At 40.2% G+C, this 21,335-nt stretch overlaps 1 protein-coding gene across 1 annotated transcript in view; it reads right to left on the bottom strand.

The window, feature by feature from the left end:
• tmem232 (transmembrane protein 232) overlaps positions 1 to 18,500 on the bottom strand; it is a 161,746-nt gene extending 143,246 nt beyond the window's left edge. The window contains exons 1-4 of the mRNA XM_041185329.1: positions 18,364 to 18,500; positions 7,603 to 7,714; positions 5,711 to 5,816; positions 3,919 to 4,076 (exon numbers count right to left, since the gene is read on the bottom strand). Coding sequence (XP_041041263.1) covers positions 3,919 to 4,076; positions 5,711 to 5,816; positions 7,603 to 7,714; positions 18,364 to 18,500 — 513 coding nt within the window. The remainder of the gene's footprint in view (positions 1 to 3,918; positions 4,077 to 5,710; positions 5,817 to 7,602; positions 7,715 to 18,363) is intronic.
• Between the last annotated feature and the right edge of the window lie 2,835 nt (positions 18,501 to 21,335).

Genomic DNA, 21,335 nt, shown 5'->3' with positions numbered 1-21,335 from the left:
ATTTGGTTCTCCTGTAACTGTGCACATTTTGTCTTTTTGAACACCATGTAAATATCGATATACGAAGCTGGACATATGAGCTTCCTTTTAGTGGTGACAGAAGAATGGAGAGATGAGGTGGTGAAGAGAAGCAAGAGTCTTTGAATAGGGTAGTCAAAAGTCTGCACAGATGTGCATCATTCACTGGCAGCAAGAGTTGATCTATTCCAGGCTGCATCTTCAATGGTAGTGCTCTCACAGGCAGCTCACAGTGAGTTCTAATCCATGCTGAATTCTTGGGTTAGAGCGGCTTAGCTGAAAAGTGCATGGATCAAATGATGCTTGATATTAATGGCATCCTGATGAGACCCTCGAGCCCCTCACCATGTCTGATCACCATCCTGTGCAGCCAGGGCACTTCTGTAATCTGCATCTTCCTCCTCTTCTTTCTCCTCATCTTCCTCCAATAAGCTATGTTGATCTAGCTGCCTTCAAGTCCACGCCTCTCTAGAGTGCAGCAGACCCCCGCAATGCACGAGACCCTTGCAGGACTGCACTGCAGGGCACCACACAACTGGTCCAGGCTCCAGAACCACCTCTTTAGAAGGTAGACAGGCTGTTCAATGGTGGCAGATGACTTAGGTTGTAGAGCCTCTTGTCTCTGCTTTGATTTCTCAGAAAGTGTGATAGCCATCTTTCAAGGGATATCCCTTGTCCCCTAGAATCCAACCATGTAGTTTGAGGGAGGTCTTTACTCTTTCATGGGATGTGGGGATCATCACAAGGCCAGCATTTGTTGCTGATCCCTAATTGCCCTTGGACTGAGTGAGGCCATTTCAGAGGGCAGGTCCATTGCTGTGAGTCTGGAGTCACATGCCAGACCAGATAAAAGTGGTGATGGGAGGGGAGGTGGAGTGAGGAGATGCAGCACCCTGGAGTCATAGGAGCTGTCAGGAAAGGATGCACACACATGATGGAAGCCCTTGTTGTGGTCGCATACGATCTGAATTTTTAGTGAGTAGATGCCCTTCCAGTTGATGAATCTCACTGGCCAGTCACTGGATGCCTTGTTAGCCACATCATGCAAATGAAGAAGCCCCGCACTTGGGGAATCCAGCAATGTGCCTGAATGGCTCCATATAACCGAAATTGAATGTATTGCCCAGTTTTAGCACATAGTGCATCAGTAACTTGTGAGATGCAGTGGTGAGCAGCTGCTCCTGAGATGTCACCAAGATCTGCAGTTGATCTTTGGGAAGATCCAGATGCGAAGAAGTTCAAGGCCAAAATTACTCTGACAGCTACTGGCTAGACTTGGCAAGTAGTGCTGTGAGGTTTAGGGTCTTCTGCAATGAGGACACAAATCTCTGTGACCATCCACAATATCATATACATATACAAGATGCACTCCAAGGATCCTGTGATAGCACTTTCCATGCCTGCAACCTCTAACACCTAGGAGGGCAACAGCAGCAGATGCCTGAGAACCACCTGCAAATTCACCTCTAACCTACACATCATCCTGACCTGGAACTATTGTCCCCTTTCCTTCACTGTCGCTGGGTCAAAGTCTTAGAATCCCCTTCCTAACAGCACTGTGGTTGTACTGACACCACATAGACTGTAGCAGTTCCAGAAGGCAGCTCACCACCATCTTCTCAAGGGCAATTAGAGATGGGCAATGAATGCTCACCTAGCCAGCAACACCAACATCCTGTGAAAGAATTTCTTAAAATTTGCCCAAGGGTCACAATCTCCTGAGGCACAGGTTTTCTGACATGTCCATGTATCTCTGTCTTCAATGGTAGATCCTATGCTTATAGTATAGCTCCTGTTGCCTTTCTGCCGCTCGTCTCTTCCCCTTTCTTCCTAATGCTTCTGGTTCTGCCCTTCCAGCAGAGGATGTTGCTCCTTATCGCCACTGAATCCAAAATCTAAGATTGTGCACCCATTGCCAGCTGCTGCCTTTCTTGTGCTCAGGTAGCCTCCCAATTGTGTTTGTAAACCTTGCCTCCTTCCCTTATGCCCGTGCAATGCCAGGAGGGTAATGACCTCCTGTACTGCCCAAGCCTTTGTTGAACACTCTCCCCACAACCTGCACACGCATGATAACATCTGCATGCCAATGTCTGATTCCCCTCTGTGTCTTTCTTCCTTTAATGCAGTCACCTAATTTCTTGAGGTGACCATGACGAGCTCCCCACCATGTTGCTTCCTCCACACACCTGATCTGGCCCTGACCCTAAGTGCAGCCCGTGTGGCCCCATCAAAATCTCAGAAGCTCAACAAGCTCTCAACAACTGCACCCATTAGCGAATCAAGCAGGTTCAGAGGCCCACTCTTATGAAGCTAACCAGCAACGGGAACGGCAACAGGAAACCGGCACACTGGCCGGTGCCGGTATTTTCATCCCCCACCTGCCTCCCTTTCCGCCCCTGATGGGACCCTAAGTCCAGCCCAGAGTTCAAAATTTAATGTGCTGAAGCCTGAAACCCAAAGGCATTGTGTTAGACAAGGAAAAGAATTTGACTTCCCAGCTTCCAAGTGAAAGTTTCAAAATTGTCAAAAAAATTGCTAATATTAGTTTTGTTGATTATCATCAACTACTCGTAAATTGGATATGTGATCTGCAGGGAATTGATCTGCAAACAACCTTGGAAAAACTGACCTATTTTTGTTAAAAAAAAAAAGAAAGGAATTGAGTTACTTTTAAGTCAACTTCTCTTGCTCCCTTGTCTATAAGATTTTGGTTCTCATTTTTTTCTTCTTGAACCATTTATCTCTGCCATTGTGCATAGCCGGGTGAAAGAATAGTTGTAATCATGGCTTGAACATTTCAACAGATGCAATATTTGGAACTGGCATTTTCAAAGTTTTCTGCAAATACATCCTGGCTGATAGCTCTAAAAAAACGAGTAATAGAACGACTAAAACAGGGGATATAACAAAGCATAGAGCATAAATAACGAAGATCAAGGGAAAGGCAAAATTAAAAACTATTATTCACTTTTTTTGGTTTTATAATAGGCTGGTCAGAATGTAACATGCTTGAATCTCCAGAGTGGAGTAATGTTTCTTCAGTTTTGACATAGAACAACTATGCCTATTTGGGTAAATGTCCCTTCCATTAAAAGAATCCTTTCCTTTGTAAATTCTGTAAAACATATTACTCTCTAAAGAACCAGATACTACAAAGCGCATGAAGCTCCCTCTCTCCTTGAAAGCAGTTTTGGTCCTTTGTTCAGCAATTTTCTGTACTGTTCTAACAGAACAATCATTTTCTGGGAGATTGAAAATCCAACAATGTTCATGTAATTTTTGTATCATGGGTCTAGTGAATATAGTGAATTGTACGTTTGGCATTGGAAACACTGAGATAGACATTTCAGTCCTGTTCAAGTGCATTTATGAGTCAATCTGAAAACTGAAATGTTGCAGTCCTTATTTCAGTTACTTGTGGCAGAAGCCTGGTGGTATCAAATTTTGTCTGCACTGCCTTGGCAGTAGTCTAACGAAGCAAATCACTGTCTTTTGCAGAACTAGTGAAATTAAAAACCAGACAGTTCTATAGCAGGTGGATGATCCACTGTCAGAATGCTGCCCAGGCAGTGAAGTCAATTACCACAATTCGATGCTTGCCAGACTCACTTAACATGCCATAAGGTCTTGGACCATACATACTTCCAGTCCCATTACACACCCATAACCTTATTACCTATTCTGCTGTGTGGATTAGTCACCTGGATGCTGCTGAATGTGGATATAAATGAGTCAGGCTTCTGGAGAATTCAAAGAAACACTGATGTACTCATCCCAAAAAATATAGCTTCAAAGCTCTGTGAAAATTTTAAATTTTTAACTACAGAATGTCTTGTCTTCTAATTACACTATTCTGCTTATACAGACTATCTGAGTCATTATTTTCATTTGACTATGTACCTTTATTATCTTGACTTCACATGTATAGAGATATGGCTGTTTTACTGCATCAGTACAGATCCAATATAAGATGGACTCTGCAAGGAAGAACAAAACAGGAATCTGGTCTGGGTGCAATGGTGCATGGTCCAAAGAAATCAAGAGAATGTCCAGAGCCTCTTGAGAAATGAAAAGTAAAAAAATGAATCAGTACAGAATCATACAGCATGACCCCATGATTATACACATTCATTAAAAATTATTTCCAATTACTTTTTTCATTAAACCTAACTAGCTTTTCCACAAATTATACTTTCTTGTATTATAGTGGAACAAATTCAAAAAGCCCAAAATTCCAATTGGGTCCTGGGGACCAACAGGATTCTGAAAAATGGGGCAGAATGAGAGATGTCCAGATTTTTAGATGGACCTTCCACCTACCTGTTCCCCCAAGTCAAGGGAAAGTCTCGGGATGGTCTTGTGCGGCCATTTTTTGTTAATAGGATGTGAAATAAGAGCAGGAGTAGGCCATTTGGCCCCTCGAGCATGCTCTGCCATTCAACAAGATCATGGCTGATCTGATTGTGGCCTTAACTCCATTTTCCTGCCTGCCCCGCATAACCCTTGACTTCTTTGTCAATCAAAAATATAACCCAGCCTTGAATACTCTCAACCTTCACTGCTTTCTGGGGAAGAGGATTCCAAAGTCTAACGACTCTGTGGGGAAAGAAATCTTCCTCATCTTCATCTTAAATGGGAGGCCCCTTATTCTTAAAACTGTGCCCCTAGTTCAAGGATCCCCAAGGGGAAACATTCTCTCAGGATCCACCCTGTCAGAATCTAATATGTTTCAATAAGATCACTTTTTATTCTTCTAGAATCCAATGAGTTTAGGCCCAACCTGCTCAACCGTTCCTCATAAGACAACCCCTTCATCTCAGGAATTAGATGAATGAACCTTCTTTGAACTGTTTTCAATGTCAATTATATACTTCATTAAGTAAGGAGGCCAAAACTTACATAGCACTTCAGATGCGGTCTCACTAAGGCCCTGTACAGCTGTAGCAACACTTCCCTACTTTCATACTGCATGACCCATTAAAGCTGAAGATCTTTGGTGCAGCTTTTTTTTGAACTGGAAAAACCCTAGGTGCCACTGTGCCACTTTGCCTTATAGCAGATGGATATATCAGACACACTTACAAGATCACTTGTCCCACATTGCTAATAACTTCATCCTGCCACTTATTATTGAATCTACATCTTTCCATCTAGACAGCAATGGCTTACTTGCAACTATTGAGGATGCCATTGGAATTTCAGTCCTCAAGTACTTATCACAGCAGATTACCATTATAAATATTTTGAAAAGAACATATACATAGCTGCCATTCTTAGTAAATGGTACAAAATAAAGAAAAATCACTCTTTGATCTAACTACATTATACATATTGCTTCACAACCATTTTATTTTTGTATAAATACAGGTTTGAAAACACCTTGTCACACTTTCTCCACAGCAAAATATTAGTGATTACCATTTTTATGTTATATTTAAACACATTAGACTAGCTTTACTCACAAACTATTTTCCAAAAAACAATTCAACAACCCTTTCCGTATGTGGATCCAGATAAAAGATGTCTTAAAAATGCATGTGATTTACATTTCAGTATTATGACCAATTGAGTTTTGACTCTAGTTAACAGGGAAGTCATCGTGCACTGCACCTGCAATACCGTATGGTTTACTTTATAAACGTGTTTATATAATTATGATTAACCTCCTTTGAAGATGACATTAAAAACTTACCTTCCTGTACTTTCCCTTTACACTGAACCAGCAAAGCTAGTTCTGTCCAAGCTAATGGCAGATTAACATGGTTCCCTGAACCCATTGTATTCAATCCAGCTTTCCGCTAAAACAGAAAAATAATCAATCGGCATAATTTACAGTTGCAGCATTCCATACTTATTATTATTATACCTGTGTCACTGGAAATGGTACATTATGGTGAGCCAGGGGAGACAATGTTTTTCATCATGGCATTACTTATCAGGACTCCTTATTTGTTAAGTATATTCAAGGCATTTGTATTGTGCTGCTGCAGCTCCCATATGCTAATGACAGGCGGTAAAAGTGGGAGAGATTCCTGGTCAGCTATGTGATGGAAAGAAATTGGAGCCTTTACAATCACTATCCATAGCTTTTGGCTGCAATGTTCATGCAAAAGTAAATGTTGCCACAGCAACTCAGATTCCTTAGGGGCCGTTTGGCTCAGTTGGCTGGTGTGGATCAGATTGGTGCCAACAACACAAGCTTCAATCCCTGTTCAGAGGGCCTGCCTCCTTGCCCTACCCCTGGTGGAGTTCATGCCACTGTGGGTCAGGCAGACAACTGAAGAATCTCTGAGACAACAAGACTCAAGAAGAGCTAAGTGTTTTTCTTGAGCTTGTTGTTAACCAATTAAAAATTCTCTGAAACATATCAATGAGTATCTGCCGGCATGTCTTTTAATCAGGTTTACTGAAGTGATTGCCAAAAAAAGTAATAAAAATGTTACTAGTCTCTATCGAGATCATAACAGTTGTCTTGTGAGGACAGGTTGAGTCTATACTCATTAGAGTTTAGAAGAATGAGAAATGATCTCATTAAGGTTCATGTAAGATTCCGAGGGAGATTGACAGGGTAGATGCTGAGAGGATATTTCCCCTCCTGGGAGAATCTAAAACTAAGAGGTACAGTGTAAGAGTAAGGTGTTTCCCATTTAAGAAGGAGATGAGAAGGAATTTCTTCTCTCAGAGGTCATTAGTCATTGGACGTCACTGCCACAAAGAGTAGTGGTGGCTGGTTCATTGAATATATTCAAGGCTGAGCTAGACAGGTTTATGATCTACAAAATAGTTAAGGGTTATGCGGTGGGCAGGCAAGAAAGTGGAGCTATGACCACAATCAGATCAGCCATGAATAGCCTGCTCCTGCTCCTATTTTAATGACCTCATGGAGCAGGCTCTCTGCTCTATAAAGCCATAATCATTCTTTTGGTCAGTCACAAGCTTTTGCTCAGTCATTTCCAACATCTGCTGCAGCCAGAATACACATCCTCTTTAAGTGGTGCAAGCTGGCTTTAAGTAGCACAGGCTAGAACTTGGGGTCCCCTGGATGCTTCTTGTTGTGCAGGTTCTACAAGATGTGTCTGTTCCACAACAAAGTTGTGCAGAATACAGAAGACTGAGCAAGCCCACAGGCTTGTCCAGACAGTGAAAGCGTTCAGATGAGCAGTGCAATAGGATACTCAGTGATGGCTCTAGTGGTCCCATAGCTCAGGTTGTATCATGGGTCGATGGGTGACCAAGGGTTGCATAGCAGTGTTGTACCCCAGGTTTAAAAAGCATAGTCCTTATCTTCAAGGTAGTGAACTGGCATGGAATTTAAAAAAAACTTCCATTTATATAGTGCCTTTCAGGGCTACGGGACATCCCAAAACACTTTATAGCCAAGAAGTACTTTTTGAAATGTAGTGACTAGTCGTGTAGATGGTGAAAAATTCTGAGAGCAAATGCTCCATGAGACTATCTCTATCTGTGTCTCCTATTAGTGCATTCTATTGTTAACATGCTAAACAAAGATCATTCTGGCCATTAAAGCAAATCTTTCATCCAAAAATGGTTTATTTTGTATCTTTCAAGCTTCTATTCTAATACCTTATTTCTGGTGAGCATTTTTTGAGCCATTTCAGTCATTTGTTCCTTTTCCTTTTGCTCTTTTGCACACTTAAACTCCTGAACAAATTGTTCTGTGACTTCAAAGGGGTTTCTGAAATAAACAAACAGTAATATCCTATAATAGGTAACATTAAAAGTTGTTTATCTTTATGTGGCTGAATGAAGAATTGCTACAACTATTTCCAACTCATTCAAGCTACCTCAGAAGAAAAGCTTAATCCCAGGTCAAATGAAGAGAACTTTGGGGATAATTTTATTACCTGACCATAGATATATAGGCTCAAGAGTTCCTGAAATAACTAGACTTAACCTTGAGCCTGTCTCATTTTTTTCTAATCTCCAAGAACCCACCAGTTGGTGAGCCACAGGCAGCCTGTTTTTTTCTGCAGATTCAACCAGATCCCAGCAGTGGTCAACAACTTCAGATCAGTGGCACTGGTAGGGGGACAATTAGCTTAAAAATTGCATCCCAGGTACCTCTCCTTCCCTCTGCACAGGGCTTCCCCTTTCTGTATGTTATACAGTGACGGACTTCTCCCCACCAGTAATGTACGCCAGTGTTATACAGTGACAGACCTCTCCCCACCAGTACTGTACGTCAGTGTTATACAGTGACAAACTTCTCTCCACCAGTACTGTGTCCCAGTGCTTTATAGTGACAGACCTTTCCCCACCAGTACTGTGCCCCAGTGCTATACAGTGACAGACCTCTCCCCACCAGTACTGTAGCCCAGTGTTATACAGTGACAGACTTCTCTATTCCAATTCTGTATCCCTGTGCTATATAGTGACAGACCTCTCCCCACCAGTACTGTATCCCAGTGCTGTGCAGTGTCAGACCTCTCCCCATCAGTGCTGTACCCCCGTGTTAGACAGTGGGTGAGTCAGTGAGTGGGTGGCTGTCATGTATATATGTATATATTATTGGAAAACATTTTTCTTTTGAGATAGGGGTTAAGTCTGTGGGTGTGTCTTAATTGGATTAAAGCCAGCTAGTCTGGGTGCAATGATGTGTACTCGTTTTGATATGTAAAAGAAATAGCATGTATTTGCATTTTTTGAATAGAGCATACAAGAAGTGAGGTGAAAACTGACGCCTATCTAGCAAGCTACCAAGCAATATGTTTATATTATTAATAAAATTGATACTATGAAAGGGGTTTCATTGTTAAAAGATGGAATTCAAAGAGGCTGGTGAGACAATGAGAATTTGCATTCAATCAGTGGTGGTTGGCATAACTTTAGCAGTTTTCGGGTGTGCAGAGCAAAGGCAATGTGAGATCGAAAGGCAACCATAAGCCTCCAACTGGCTCCATAGGAAACAAAGTGAAAAGAACCTCATTTTGAATTTGTAAGGTAGAAATGCTTTGTCTGGTGTCTGGTTAAGTCTATGGGTTGCGGATGCCTTAATGGAGGTTAGTTTGGGAATTTGTTAAAAGTTATGATAGTAGTAATTTGTAGCCATGTGTATATATATATATATTTCAACTTGTGTAAATTAATAAAATGCTTCATTTAGTTTAATGAAAAGCCTTTAGAACTGGTGGTCTGATTGCTGAATTTAGAGTCGCATCTCAAACATAACACTTAAAATTATAGGTTATGACAGTTGTTTAAAGTTTCCCTCTGGGATTTTTAAATAACTCTACTTTGCCAACTGCATTGTCATAACATAAGATAAAACCAAAATACTGTGGATGCTGGAAATCTGAAACAAAAATAAAAATAACTGGAAAAACTCAGCAAGTCTGACAGCATCTGCGGAGAGGAATACAGCTAATGTTTCGAGTCCGTATGACTCTTCATGAAAACTCAGGAAATATAGAAATGAGGTGAAATATAAGCTGGTTAAGGGGGGTGGGACAGGTACAGCTGGATAGAGGGCCAGTGATAGGTGGAGGCAAAGAGGAGATTGCCAAAGCTGTCATAGACAAAAGGACAAAGGGGTATTGACAGTGGAGATATTAGCAAAGGAATGTGCTAATGGTGACATTAAGGATAGAAAGCAGGATGAGCAAGTAACAGATAGCCCTAGTTGGGGTCGGCTGGGGGGAAGGGATTGAAATAGGCTAAAAGATGGAGATGAAACAATGGATGGAAATACAGTTTAAAATAATGGAAATACGTGGGAAAAGAAAAATATATTTATAAAATATAAATTATTGGAAAAAGGGAGGATTGGAAAGGGGGTGGGATCGAGGAGAGAGTTCATGATCTGAAGTTGTTGAACTCAATGTTAAGTCCAGCAGGCTGTAAAGTGCCTAGTCGGAAAATGAGGTGCTATTCCTCCAGTTTGTGTTGAGTTTCACTGGGACAATGCAGCAGGCCAAGGACAATAACAACTGGGGGGCTGTGCCTGGATAAATTATATTTCTAGTTCCTTGATTGGTTAGCAATTGTGCATCTTAAGCTTATGAGCATGAGAGGCTCTTTGAATTCCGGAGTTGGTGAGGTATTTTAGAAGTGATGAGACTGCAAGATGGCTTTGGCAATTGCTAAGACTTGTCTGGGAGTAGAAGATATAACTCTGATTTAAGGGAGGGGTGGGACAGCTTATATAGCTTATATTTCACTTCTTTTTTATTTTTACTTAGTTCTTTTGAAGAGTCATACGGACTCGAAACGTTAACTATGTTACTCTCCGCAGATGCTGCCAGACCTGCTGAGTTTTTCCAGGTATTTTTATTTTTGTTTTGGATTTCCAGCATCTGCAGTTTTTTGCTTTTATCACTGTATTTGATAACATTGTTCAGGAGAAAGAAATGCAGGAAAGCTCAGTTGAAGTGTTTAACTCAAAGAGGTTAGTGGAGTTACAGAAAAATTATTTGCAATTAAAACAATTATATCATAAAGCTTATTCAGAAACCGAAGCAAAATATATTCTGGTATGTTATTATCATTGGGAAGGTATTCTGATGACAAAGTGGTGGTTGGATCATGTCTCAGCAAATGAAAGCTGGAGGGAGATGCATCAGGTTGTTATCCCATTAGGGTATAGAAATGAGATTCTGAGGATTGCTCATGAAATTCCAATGGCAGGGGGGAAATTTAGGAATTAGTAAAACACAGGAAAAGATACAGAGGTGTTTTTTGGCCAGGAATACATGGGGATGTCATCAAATTTGGTGGAACCTGTCAAGTAACAGGAAAAGCACAAGCAGTGATTAAGCCAGCACCTTTAATCCCAACACCTGCATTTGAAGAACCTTTTACCAGGGTCATGATTGATTATGTAGGACCCCTCCCTAGGACTAAAAGTGGAAATCAGTACTTACTAACAATAATAGATGTGTCTACCAGGTTTCTTGAAGCAATACCTTTAATAAATATTACAACTAAGAAGATTGTGGAGGAGTTAATTAACTTTTTAATAAGATATGGCTTACCTAAAGAAATACAATCAGATCAGGGGTCAAATTTCATGTCACAGCTGTTTAAGGAAGTAATGAACAGTTTGGGGATAAAACAGTTTAAGTCAACAGCTTAACATCCAGAGTCACAAGGAGCTTTGGAAAGATGGCATCAAACTTTAAAAACTATGATAAGAGATTTATGCAAAGAATTGGGATACAGGAATTCCATTTTTGTTATTTGCTATTAGAGATGGTCCTAATGCATCAACTGGTTTTAGCCCTTTTGAACTAGTTTATAGTCATGAGGTAACAGGACCACTGAAATTGATTCATGGGAAATTAGTGGGTCAAAATTCAGAAACTACTCTCCTGGATTACCTATAAAATTTCAGGGAAAGATTGAACAGAGCATGTGAGTTGGTTAGGGAACATGTAAAGATATCATACAAAGTGATGAAAGTGGAAGCAGATAAGGAGGCTAAAATTCAGTTTTGTTTCTGGGGAGAAAGTACTAGTTTTGTTACCAGTACTAGTGGATTTCTTAAATGCAAGATTTAATGGGTCTTACAGGGTTGAAAAGAAATTGAGTGAAGTAAATTATTTGATAAATACTCCAGATAGAAGAAAGAGCCAGAGGGTGTATCATGTAAATTTGCTTAAAAAGTACTTTGACGGAAGAGGAACAAAAAGAGGTGTTAGTAATGGTGAATGATGAGAAAGAGATGGAAGTGCAGGACTCTGAAATTGATTTTCCTCTAATCAAATTTGATAATGGGGGGGGGGGGGGCTTGAAAATTTAAATGAAATACTGAGTTACCTTCCAAGCAAGTGTCAAAGTGATTGGAAAAGCTATTGTAATCACACAAACCTATTTGTGGAAACAAGTTGGGAAAGACACATTTAGCTTTACATGATGTGTGTATAGAAATATCATCTTCAATAAGGCAACAGCCTTATAGATTAAATCCAGCAAGATTATAACAAGTACAAAAAGAAACTGATGTCATGCTTCAAATTGATATCATTGAGTCTAGTTGCAGTAACTGGAGTTCGCCGGTTGTACTGGTACCGAAACCGGATGGAACACAAAGGCTGTGTGCGGACTATCAAAACGTGAATGAGGTCACAAAAGCGGATTCATATCCCATACCATGGTTGGAGAATTGTATTGAGAAAGTGGGACAATCGAAATTTATCACAAAGATTGACTTGCTAAAAGGATATTAGCACGCACCGTTGTCGAAGAGAGCAAAGGAGGTATCAGCTTTTTGTAACACCAAGTGGACTATATCAGGTTAAAGTCATGCCATTTAGGATGAAGAATGCACCTGCGATATTTCAAAGACTAACAAACATAGTAATTGCAGGTCTAAGCAATTTTTCGGTTTATAGTGATGATCTAATTGTTTTCAGTCAGACGTGGGAGGACCATTTACAGCATCTGGAAGAATTATTTACTCAATCACAAGAAGCTAATTTGGTGATGAACTTGGCTAAAAGTGAATTTGCAAAGCACAAGTTACGTATCTAGGCCATACCATTGGACATGGTAAGGTGACTCCGAGAGATGCGAACGTCAAGGCTATCATGAATTTCCCACTGCTTACAACAAAACGAGAAGTTTTGAGGTTTCTGGGCATGAATGAGTTTTACTGGAAATTTGTACCAAATTTTAGCCAAGTGGTTGCTCCACTGACTGAACTATTAAAAAGAGCGAGAAATTTCAATGGACACTGGAGTGTCAGAAGTCATTCGATAGTTTGAAAACTGTATTAACAATGACAGCAGTATTGGCAGTACCCAATTATGCCAAGCAATTCAAGTTGGCCGTACACGCAAGCAATACAGGCATTAGGGCAGTACTATTACAAGAAGATAACACTGGAATTGAAAAACCGATAGGGTATTTATGACGGAAGCTGAATGTACAACAGAGAAGATATTCAACAATTGAAAAAAAGACTTTGAAATTGGTGTTGGCCTTGCAGCACTTTGAAATTTATGTTGCAAACAATTAACCAGAAACAATTATTTTTACAGGCTATAATCCCTTGAGGTTTTTGGACAAATTTTGTGACAAAAGTGCAAGGCTTTTCATATGGAGTTTATTATTATAACCTGTTTAATCTACGAATTATACATACTGCTGGAAGAGAAAATCTGTTTACAGGTGCATTATCAAGAGTTTGAAGCGTAAAGGAAAATGAGACATTTAAAACAAAAACCTGGACACTGGACTGGAGTGATTTCTGTTGATACCAAGGACCTGTGTGTATATATTATGTTAATGTATGCATCTGGTAATGTAATAGTTTAATAAGTATAACAGATAGTGTGAGATGGGTTATTAAAATGACACTGGCTTTTAGAATTATGACGGTCTATTTTTCAATAAGGAGGGGATGTCATGAAGCTATTAATGTATATATTATTAGAAAACATTTTTCTTTTAAAATAGAGGTTTAGTTTTTGGATGTGTCTTAATTGGATTAAAACCAGCTAGTCTGGATGATTTGATGTGTATTCGTTTTGATATGTAAGGGAGGTAGCATGCATTTACATTTTTTGAATAGAGCATTCAAGAAGTGGGGTGAAAACTGATGCCTATCTAGCAGCTACAAAGCAATATGTTCATATTACTAATAAAGTTGGTACAATGAATGGGGTTTCATTGTTATAAGGTGGAGTTCAAAGAAGCTGTTGAGACAATGAGAATTTGCATTCCATCAGTGGTGGTAGGTATAACTTTAGTAGTTTTCGGATGTGCAGAGCAGAGGCAATGTGAGATCAAAAGGCAGTTGGAAGCCTCCAACTGGCTCCACAGGAACCAAAGTGAAAAGAACCTCATTTTGAATTTATAAGGTGAAAATGCTTTGCCTGGTGTTTGGTTAAGTCTATGGGTTGCTGTTGCCTTAATGGAGTTTAGTTTGGGAATTTAAAAAAGTTATGATAGTAGCAATTTGTAGCCATGTGTATATATATTTTAACCTGGGTAAATTAATAAAATGTTTCATTTAGTTTAATGAAAAGCCTTTAGAGTTGGTGGTCTGATTCCTGAATTTAGAGTCGCATCTCAAACATAACACTTAAAATTATAGGTTATGACAGTTGTTTAAAGTTTCCCTCTGGGATTTTTAAATAATTCCACTTTACCAACTGCATTGTCATAACAACTGGGGGCTGTGCCTGGATAAATTATATTTCTAATTCCTTGATTGGTTAGGAATTGTGAATCTTAAGCTTACGAGTATGAGAGGCTCTTTGAATTCCGGAGTTGGTGAGGTGTTTTAGAAGTGGTGAGACTGCAAGATGGCTTTAACAATTGCTAAGACTTGTCTGGGAGTAGAAGAGATAACTCTGATTCAGTTGGGAAAATAAACAAAAGTAAACTAACAGAATTGGCAAGTAGGTTAAAATTGGGGTTACTTAAGGGGGCTAGGAAATCAGATATAGTTAAAAGTATAAAATAGCATCTACAGTTGGAAGTGAAACCTGACACTAGTGAGTCACAGCTGGAGGTAGTGAGGCTTCAGTTACAAATGAAGACACTAGAATTTGAACAATCAAAGGAACTGAAAAAACCTTGAGAACTGGTGGTCTGATTCATGAATTTAGAGTTGCATCTCAAACATAACACTTTAAACAACTGTCATAACCTATAATATTAAGTTTCCCTCTGGGATTTTTAAATAACTCCATTTTACCAACTGCATTGTCATAACAGTGGCTGAGTGAGTGGGTAGATGGGTCGGGTGGACAGTGGGATCGGAAGGGTCATCAGGTCAGGGGGGGTAATCAGATCAGGTGGTTAGTTAGGTCAGGGGAATGGTTGGGTCAGGGGGGGTCATAGGGTCAAATCGGGGGACGGTGATGGAAAAGTGTCAGGTGGAGTTGGAAGGGCGGATGATTTGGGGTAAGGGGGTTTGTGGTGGCTCAGTTATGCAGGCTAATCTAGGAGTTAGACAAAATATTAACCAGCATAACATTTCCTGGGTAATTATACAGTTAAGCCCTTGTTTCTGGCCCAAGTACTTGGCACTTGTTCTGGACAGAATTTATGTGTTTCTTTTTATTGCCTGTGATCAGTATGGTTGTTTGTAAAAGGTGTGTTTTCGTACGTTCATATTGATTGTCCCAATTTAAATAATCCCCGCATAAAGCTTTTTTGTGAGTTTTAAAAATAAAGAAGATTATTTATTATCACACATTTGCCCTATATGTTCAAAATGCGGCATCTCACTCATTCGACCCATACACACTATCGACCATACAAAGATTAGATACAGATGAAGGTAAAACAATACAATTACAACATATGATTGTCTCAATGTTCTTTGTGGCAGGCCTGCAGTTTCTTAGATGAGTTGATGCTTTAGTTGAAGTGAAGGTTTTGTAAAGCAGAGGGTTTTTGTGTGAGGCTTCTTGTAGTTGAATTCCCAGGAGGTCAGTTCTCAGGTGAACTTGAAGTTGTGGGGTGGGGGAGACTCCTTCTCCCAATTTGAAGGTATTGGTATTTATCACCTTGGCTGCTTTGATGACTTGCAGCTGCTTTGATGGCTTTCTGATGGAATTCTGTCCACAGAACAGCTTTGTGCTGTTTTAAAAGCAAACAGAAAGCATAGCTCATCATGTGACCTTTACAAGTCCAAAGTCCTTTTCTAAATAAGATGGGTGGTTAGGTCTATTATACATCTTCTCCTGTGAATTTCACACCTTGAGACATCGAGTGTCTTCATAGCTGAATGACCCATTCAATTTGAAATTGCCCTTTTGAATAGTTTCAGCAAAAGGCATTGCGTCAACATCAGTCTGGAAGGTTACTTTTGTTCCCTCGAGACAGGGGGAGTGTTTCAATCCACAAGATAAATCAGGTGATCCTCGGGTGGCCATCTTTTTGCAGTCATTTGCAATTAGTTTAAAATATAAAGATTAGTTTGAAATTCAGAATATACTGGGGCATGACATACTGAGCTCAGTGTCAGAGACATTCACTGAGTGTCCTAGGCAGCACAAATCAGCCCATCGGAAGTTTAAACTCTCCAGGCAACTTCAACCCTCGTGCATGCGTCAGGGCCATGTGGCCAGTCCTGGCCATACCAACAAATTGGATGGGCCCAATGAAAAGGAGAGTAGCACAGAAGGAATTTGGCCATTAGCATTCAGGTACTGTCCGGTCATTGCAGGATGCGGGGAGAATGGTAAGTAAGCACTTGAGCAGCACAGGAGTTTGTCACAATCCTGGCATTTCAGGGGCATAAGAGGAGAGGGACAGACTTCCAAACACAATTGAGATGCTATCTGAACCCAAGGAAGGCAGCAGCTAGCAACTGGAGCATGACTCGCAGATTTTGGATCCAGAGCAACATCCTCTATAGGAATGGTGGAACTCCACTCATCAGGAGCAGAGAGGAAAAGGACAAGGGGCAGGAAGGCGATGGAGGTAATGCCCTCAGCTTAGGGTCTACTGCTGAAGAGGGAACTACCTTAAGACCGAGAACCAGAGGCAGAGTAGACTGCGACGCTCCAAGTAGATCGGCACAGAGATTTGTGCCCTCCTTGCAGAAGATCTCAAACCTCACAGCACTGCTAGTCATTTCCTGCTAGTGGTCATCAAAGTCACTATGGCCTTGAACATCTTTGTCTCTGTCTCCATCCCGGGACCTTGATGACATCTCTCATTGTGATGTGCAGCCAGTTATCTCAAAGGTAACTGGTGCCATTTTTGTTAAAGCTCAGTACTAAATACAAATCCTAATAGATGGTACCTCAGGTACAAAGAGCTGTGGGTTTCACTTACATTGCTGTATTCCCCCAGCTGCAGGGCATCATCAATTATACTCAGGTGGCAATCAAGACACCCAGTGATTGCCCAGTGAGATTTAACAATAGGAAGGGTTTTCACTCCCTCAACATTCAGCTGGTCTGCGGCCACAACAAGAGCTTCCTGCATGTGTGCATTCACTTTTCTGGCAGTTGCCATAGCTTCATCATCCTCTGGCAGTCCAGGATTTGCTGCTCTTCATTCCAAACACCAAAGAACCTGGATGGATTCTTGAGGACAAGGGATAAAGAGTGGCTACCCATCCCTTTACATGACCACTCCCCCCATCCCACCCCCTCCACCGCATGAAAATCAGAGACTATGAACTTCCCCTGAGGTGGGACAGGGATCCGGTAAATGTCTGTGGGCAGACATATGCGCACGCCTGACGCGCTCAAGGGTAAAATGATGCACGATGACGTCGGTCAAATATCCCGACATCATCGCAGACTCGCATGATGTTTCGGTCGGCAGGGTCACATGGGAGTCAGCAGTGCGCCCGCCAACAATTAACAGGCATATTACAGCCATTAAATTAATAACTGATTGAAATTTTTCATTGCCCATCCAACCTTACAGTTGGTAGGCAGGCAAAAAGACCAAGCAGCCTTTGGATGTTTTAGGAAACCTCAGCCACAGGCGGACAGAGTCACATGTGGGGACATATTTTTAACAGTGTTAAATTTTTTATTTTTCTTTTTAAATCTTCAGCTCCCTGAGGCAGCTCTGTGCCTCAGGGGGCTTTCATTGTGTGCATGAGTGAACATCCTCATGTTCTCCCTCCTCCCATCCCCACCCCAGCAGCGCTGAGTCCGCGTATTTCACGACCGCTCCTGGACCTACCTGAGAAGATAAACATCCTGGCCCTGATGCCATTTTCCACACAAGAAGGAAAATCCTGCCCAGGGGCCTAATTATCTGCCACTGAAATCTTCAGCCAGACTTTTAAAGGCTGCACTCAAATTCCCAAGCACAGAAGAACAGCAGTCCTGTTTAACTTGGGATTTGCATAAGAGAACTGCTATTGAATACTTAAATGAGCTGATCCTACAAATGATTTCACCTCAGCAGAACATGAGTTGGCACAAACTCCAATACATTGGTGCAATCTAGAGCATCTAGATTTGTGGAATTTCAGAGTAAAGTTCTTCATGGAACCCAGTCCAAACAAAGGCTGAAGCATGAGAAATATGGCCCACCTTCTTGGCAAAATTCTTTATTGATAAGGGGCACACACACCAGTCTCACCCCTCAGCGGAAACTCTCAAAATCGTGTCACCCTAGCCAAAATGAACACAAATACAATAGGCAGCCCAGCAGTACAATAAATGTCACAGTACCTACACAAGGCTATGAATAACTCATATCAGAGAAACAATTTTAAAAAGCATGTCAATGTGCTATGCTGAAGAACTATGATAAGAACTGCATTTTAAAAAGCAAACTAAAAGCAAGATTATTTTCACTTAATTTGAATTTGTATGAAATTTTGTCAACCATATTTGACATGAAATAAATAAAATATATTTAGTGGTTAACTAATTAGGCATTAAAGTGCCACCTAACCTTTTTGCAGCATCCTTTGAATTGTAAAACTTCCATGTGTCTTCAGCAGTTTTCACAATTGATTCTTCAAGTAGTAGGTGTTCTGTGTGGGAAATGATCCCAAACTTGTGCACTATGGGGATCTTGAATATTGGCATCTTTACAAGCTATTGATTGTGCATCTTTTCTCAAAAGTCTATACCTATATTCACAATAAATACAAGACAAAAATATAGTAAAGAGATACGTGCAGTAATGAATGCTATGGAAGGAGCTACAAAGCAGGAAGTCAATTCAAGAGGTTGAAATTATGTCATAATTTACTATGCACAATTAAAGTGATTAGGTATGCCAGTAGAATTGAGATATAGGGATAGATTGTTGTCTTCACTGCATTATGGCAATCTGGTAAAATGGTACATCTTTACTTCATTAGAACCTGTCTATCGATTTCACTGGAATGAAAAATTGGACAGGTTCTATAAAGGGCAAGCTATTCGCTCAAAAGATCATCCATGAAAAGATAGACATTTACCTCTTAATTACACCCTTTAACTTCCTAATTATCAGTTATTTTACTTACAAAATACAATTTTCAAAGCAATAAAATAGTAAAATTTTAATTTTCCATACATTATTGTTTAGATTGATTAATGTTAGTGACAGCCAGCGACACAAACCAGATCACCACACCAGACAAATCAGAGGAGACAATGATAGAATCATTCAGCACTGAAGGAGGGCATTCAGTCGGTCATGCCTGTGTCAGCTCTTTGACAGCCATCCAATTGGTCCCAATGCTTTTAACAATGCCTTAGAGGATAATATGTCACAGAATCATAGAACTTTACACCACAGAATGAGGCCATTTGGCCCATAAAATGTGAACCAGTTCTCTGAAAAAGCCATCCACTTAGACCAATTCCTTCTCATTCCATATGTCCTTTAAAATTCTTTTATTCAAGTATTTGCTGAGTTATCTTCAAAAGCTACTATGGTTCCATCAGTGATTCCAGTAAAATATTCCATGTCCCAGCAGCCCCTGCATAATTTATTTTCACCTAAACGTTGTTCTTTTGGTGGTTATCTTAAATTTATGTTCTCTAGTTACCAACTCACCAGCCACATGGAAATATTTATCCTGAGTTAATGAAAATATCTTATTTTTTAAATCTCTATTAGGTCACCTCTTCACAATCTGTTTCTCCAATCTCTCCTCAGGTCTAAAGTGTCTCATCCATCTTGTTGAATCTTTTCAATGCAATTTTCTTAACCTTGACACCTTCTTAAAAATTAGAACACCCAAAACTGGACATAATGAGGTGTAAATTTCTCTTTGGCAGTTGTACAAAAAGGGTAATAGTGAATTAGCCTCATTCTGTTGTAACTGTTCTAGCTATATCGTTTAACAATCTATTTGCCTTGTTAATGGCTGTTTTGCTTCAGTTGGACATGTTGCATGTCAAGTCTATGATTCCTAAGTTTCTTTTTGCTTCATTCTTAGATATCTCAACACCATTCAAGGGAATTATTTTTTCTTTCATGTGAGAGCACATGGAATTGGAGGCAACCTATTGACTTTGGTTAGGAGATAGAAGACAGAGTACGGATAATGGATATGAACTCTAATTGGCTGGATGTGACTAGCAGTGTGCTCCCCAGGGATCAGCACTGGGCCTCAGCTTATCACTATATTTATAAATGACATAGATGAAGGTATGGAAAGCTGCATATCCAACTTTAATGACAATGCCAAGTGGCATAGTAAATAGTGCAGATGGGTACAGAAAACTACAAAAGGATGTTAACAGATTAAGTGAGCTGGCAAAACTGTGGCAGATGGAGTTTAATGCGACAAAGATTGGTCATTAACTTTGGACTCAAGAAAGACAAATTTGAGTAATTTTCAAATAGCAAGAACCTAGGAATTGTGGAGAAGTAGATTTAACGGTCCAGGACAGAAATCATTAAAAACTAGTGGATAGATGCAAAAAAAATTTAAAGATTAATGGAATTTTGGCTTTTATTTCAGGGGACTAGCAAACAAAAGCGGAAATTATGTTTTTTAGTTATATAATGCTTTAATTAGACCTAATTTAGAGAATTGCATTCTGTTTTGGGCACACCAACTCAGGGAGGATATATTGGCCTTCACCTAAGAGCACAGCTCTAAGCCACATTTAGGCCTCCCTTCCTCCAGGCTGTCCAACCCCCACATCTCCAAAATTATGAACTCCCAAAATCCATTATTTATGGCTTACTGTACGCCTGGGACCTTATCCTGCCGTCCAATATTCTACTCCCATTTGTCCACCAGCCAACTACTGCTTACCTTCAGTTTTGAAGTCATACTGGACTCAAAATGTTAACTCTGGCCAGGATTTTCCAGCCCTGACGTGGCAGGTACCACCACAGTGGATGCAGCAAGCCTGTCAAAAGTCCACTGACTTCAGCAGGACTGGAAGATCAAGCCAGCGGGAGGGGCCGTGAAATCCCATCCTTTGTTTCTCTCTCCACGGATGCTGTCAGACCTGCTGAGCTTTTCTAGCACTTTGTTTTTATTAATTATTATTTAATTATTAATTATTGTTTCCCTTTACCGTTGTTAAATTGGCAATCTCCTTTGTAAATATCACATGGCAAAGCACCATAGGCCCCATCTTCATTCTATGTCTATCTTCTGTTCCTCTTTAAATCTTACTTCTTTTATTTGCCCATTATTTTATATTCTCACGAATGCACTTTGCTTTTTGTTTCTGCCCTTTACTTCCGTTACTTCACTTTTATTACCAAAAATATAATACTGCAGATGCTGGAAATCTGAAATAAAAACAGGAAATGCTGGAAATACTCAACAGGTCTGGCAGCATCTGTGGAGAGAGGAACAGAATGAATGTTTCAGGTCAAGGACCTTTCTTCAGAACTTCCCTCTGCAAGATCCTTTCACTTTTGTTTCCTTTGAACTCAGGTGTTTTTCTTTTGACTTAGAATGC

Source organism: Carcharodon carcharias, chromosome 4 (genome assembly GCF_017639515.1).
Source record: "Carcharodon carcharias isolate sCarCar2 chromosome 4, sCarCar2.pri, whole genome shotgun sequence".
Classification (NCBI taxonomy): Eukaryota; Metazoa; Chordata; class Chondrichthyes; order Lamniformes; family Lamnidae; genus Carcharodon; species Carcharodon carcharias.
Note: the sequence above shows the minus strand (reverse complement) of the source record. Positions and strands in the feature narration are given on the sequence as shown.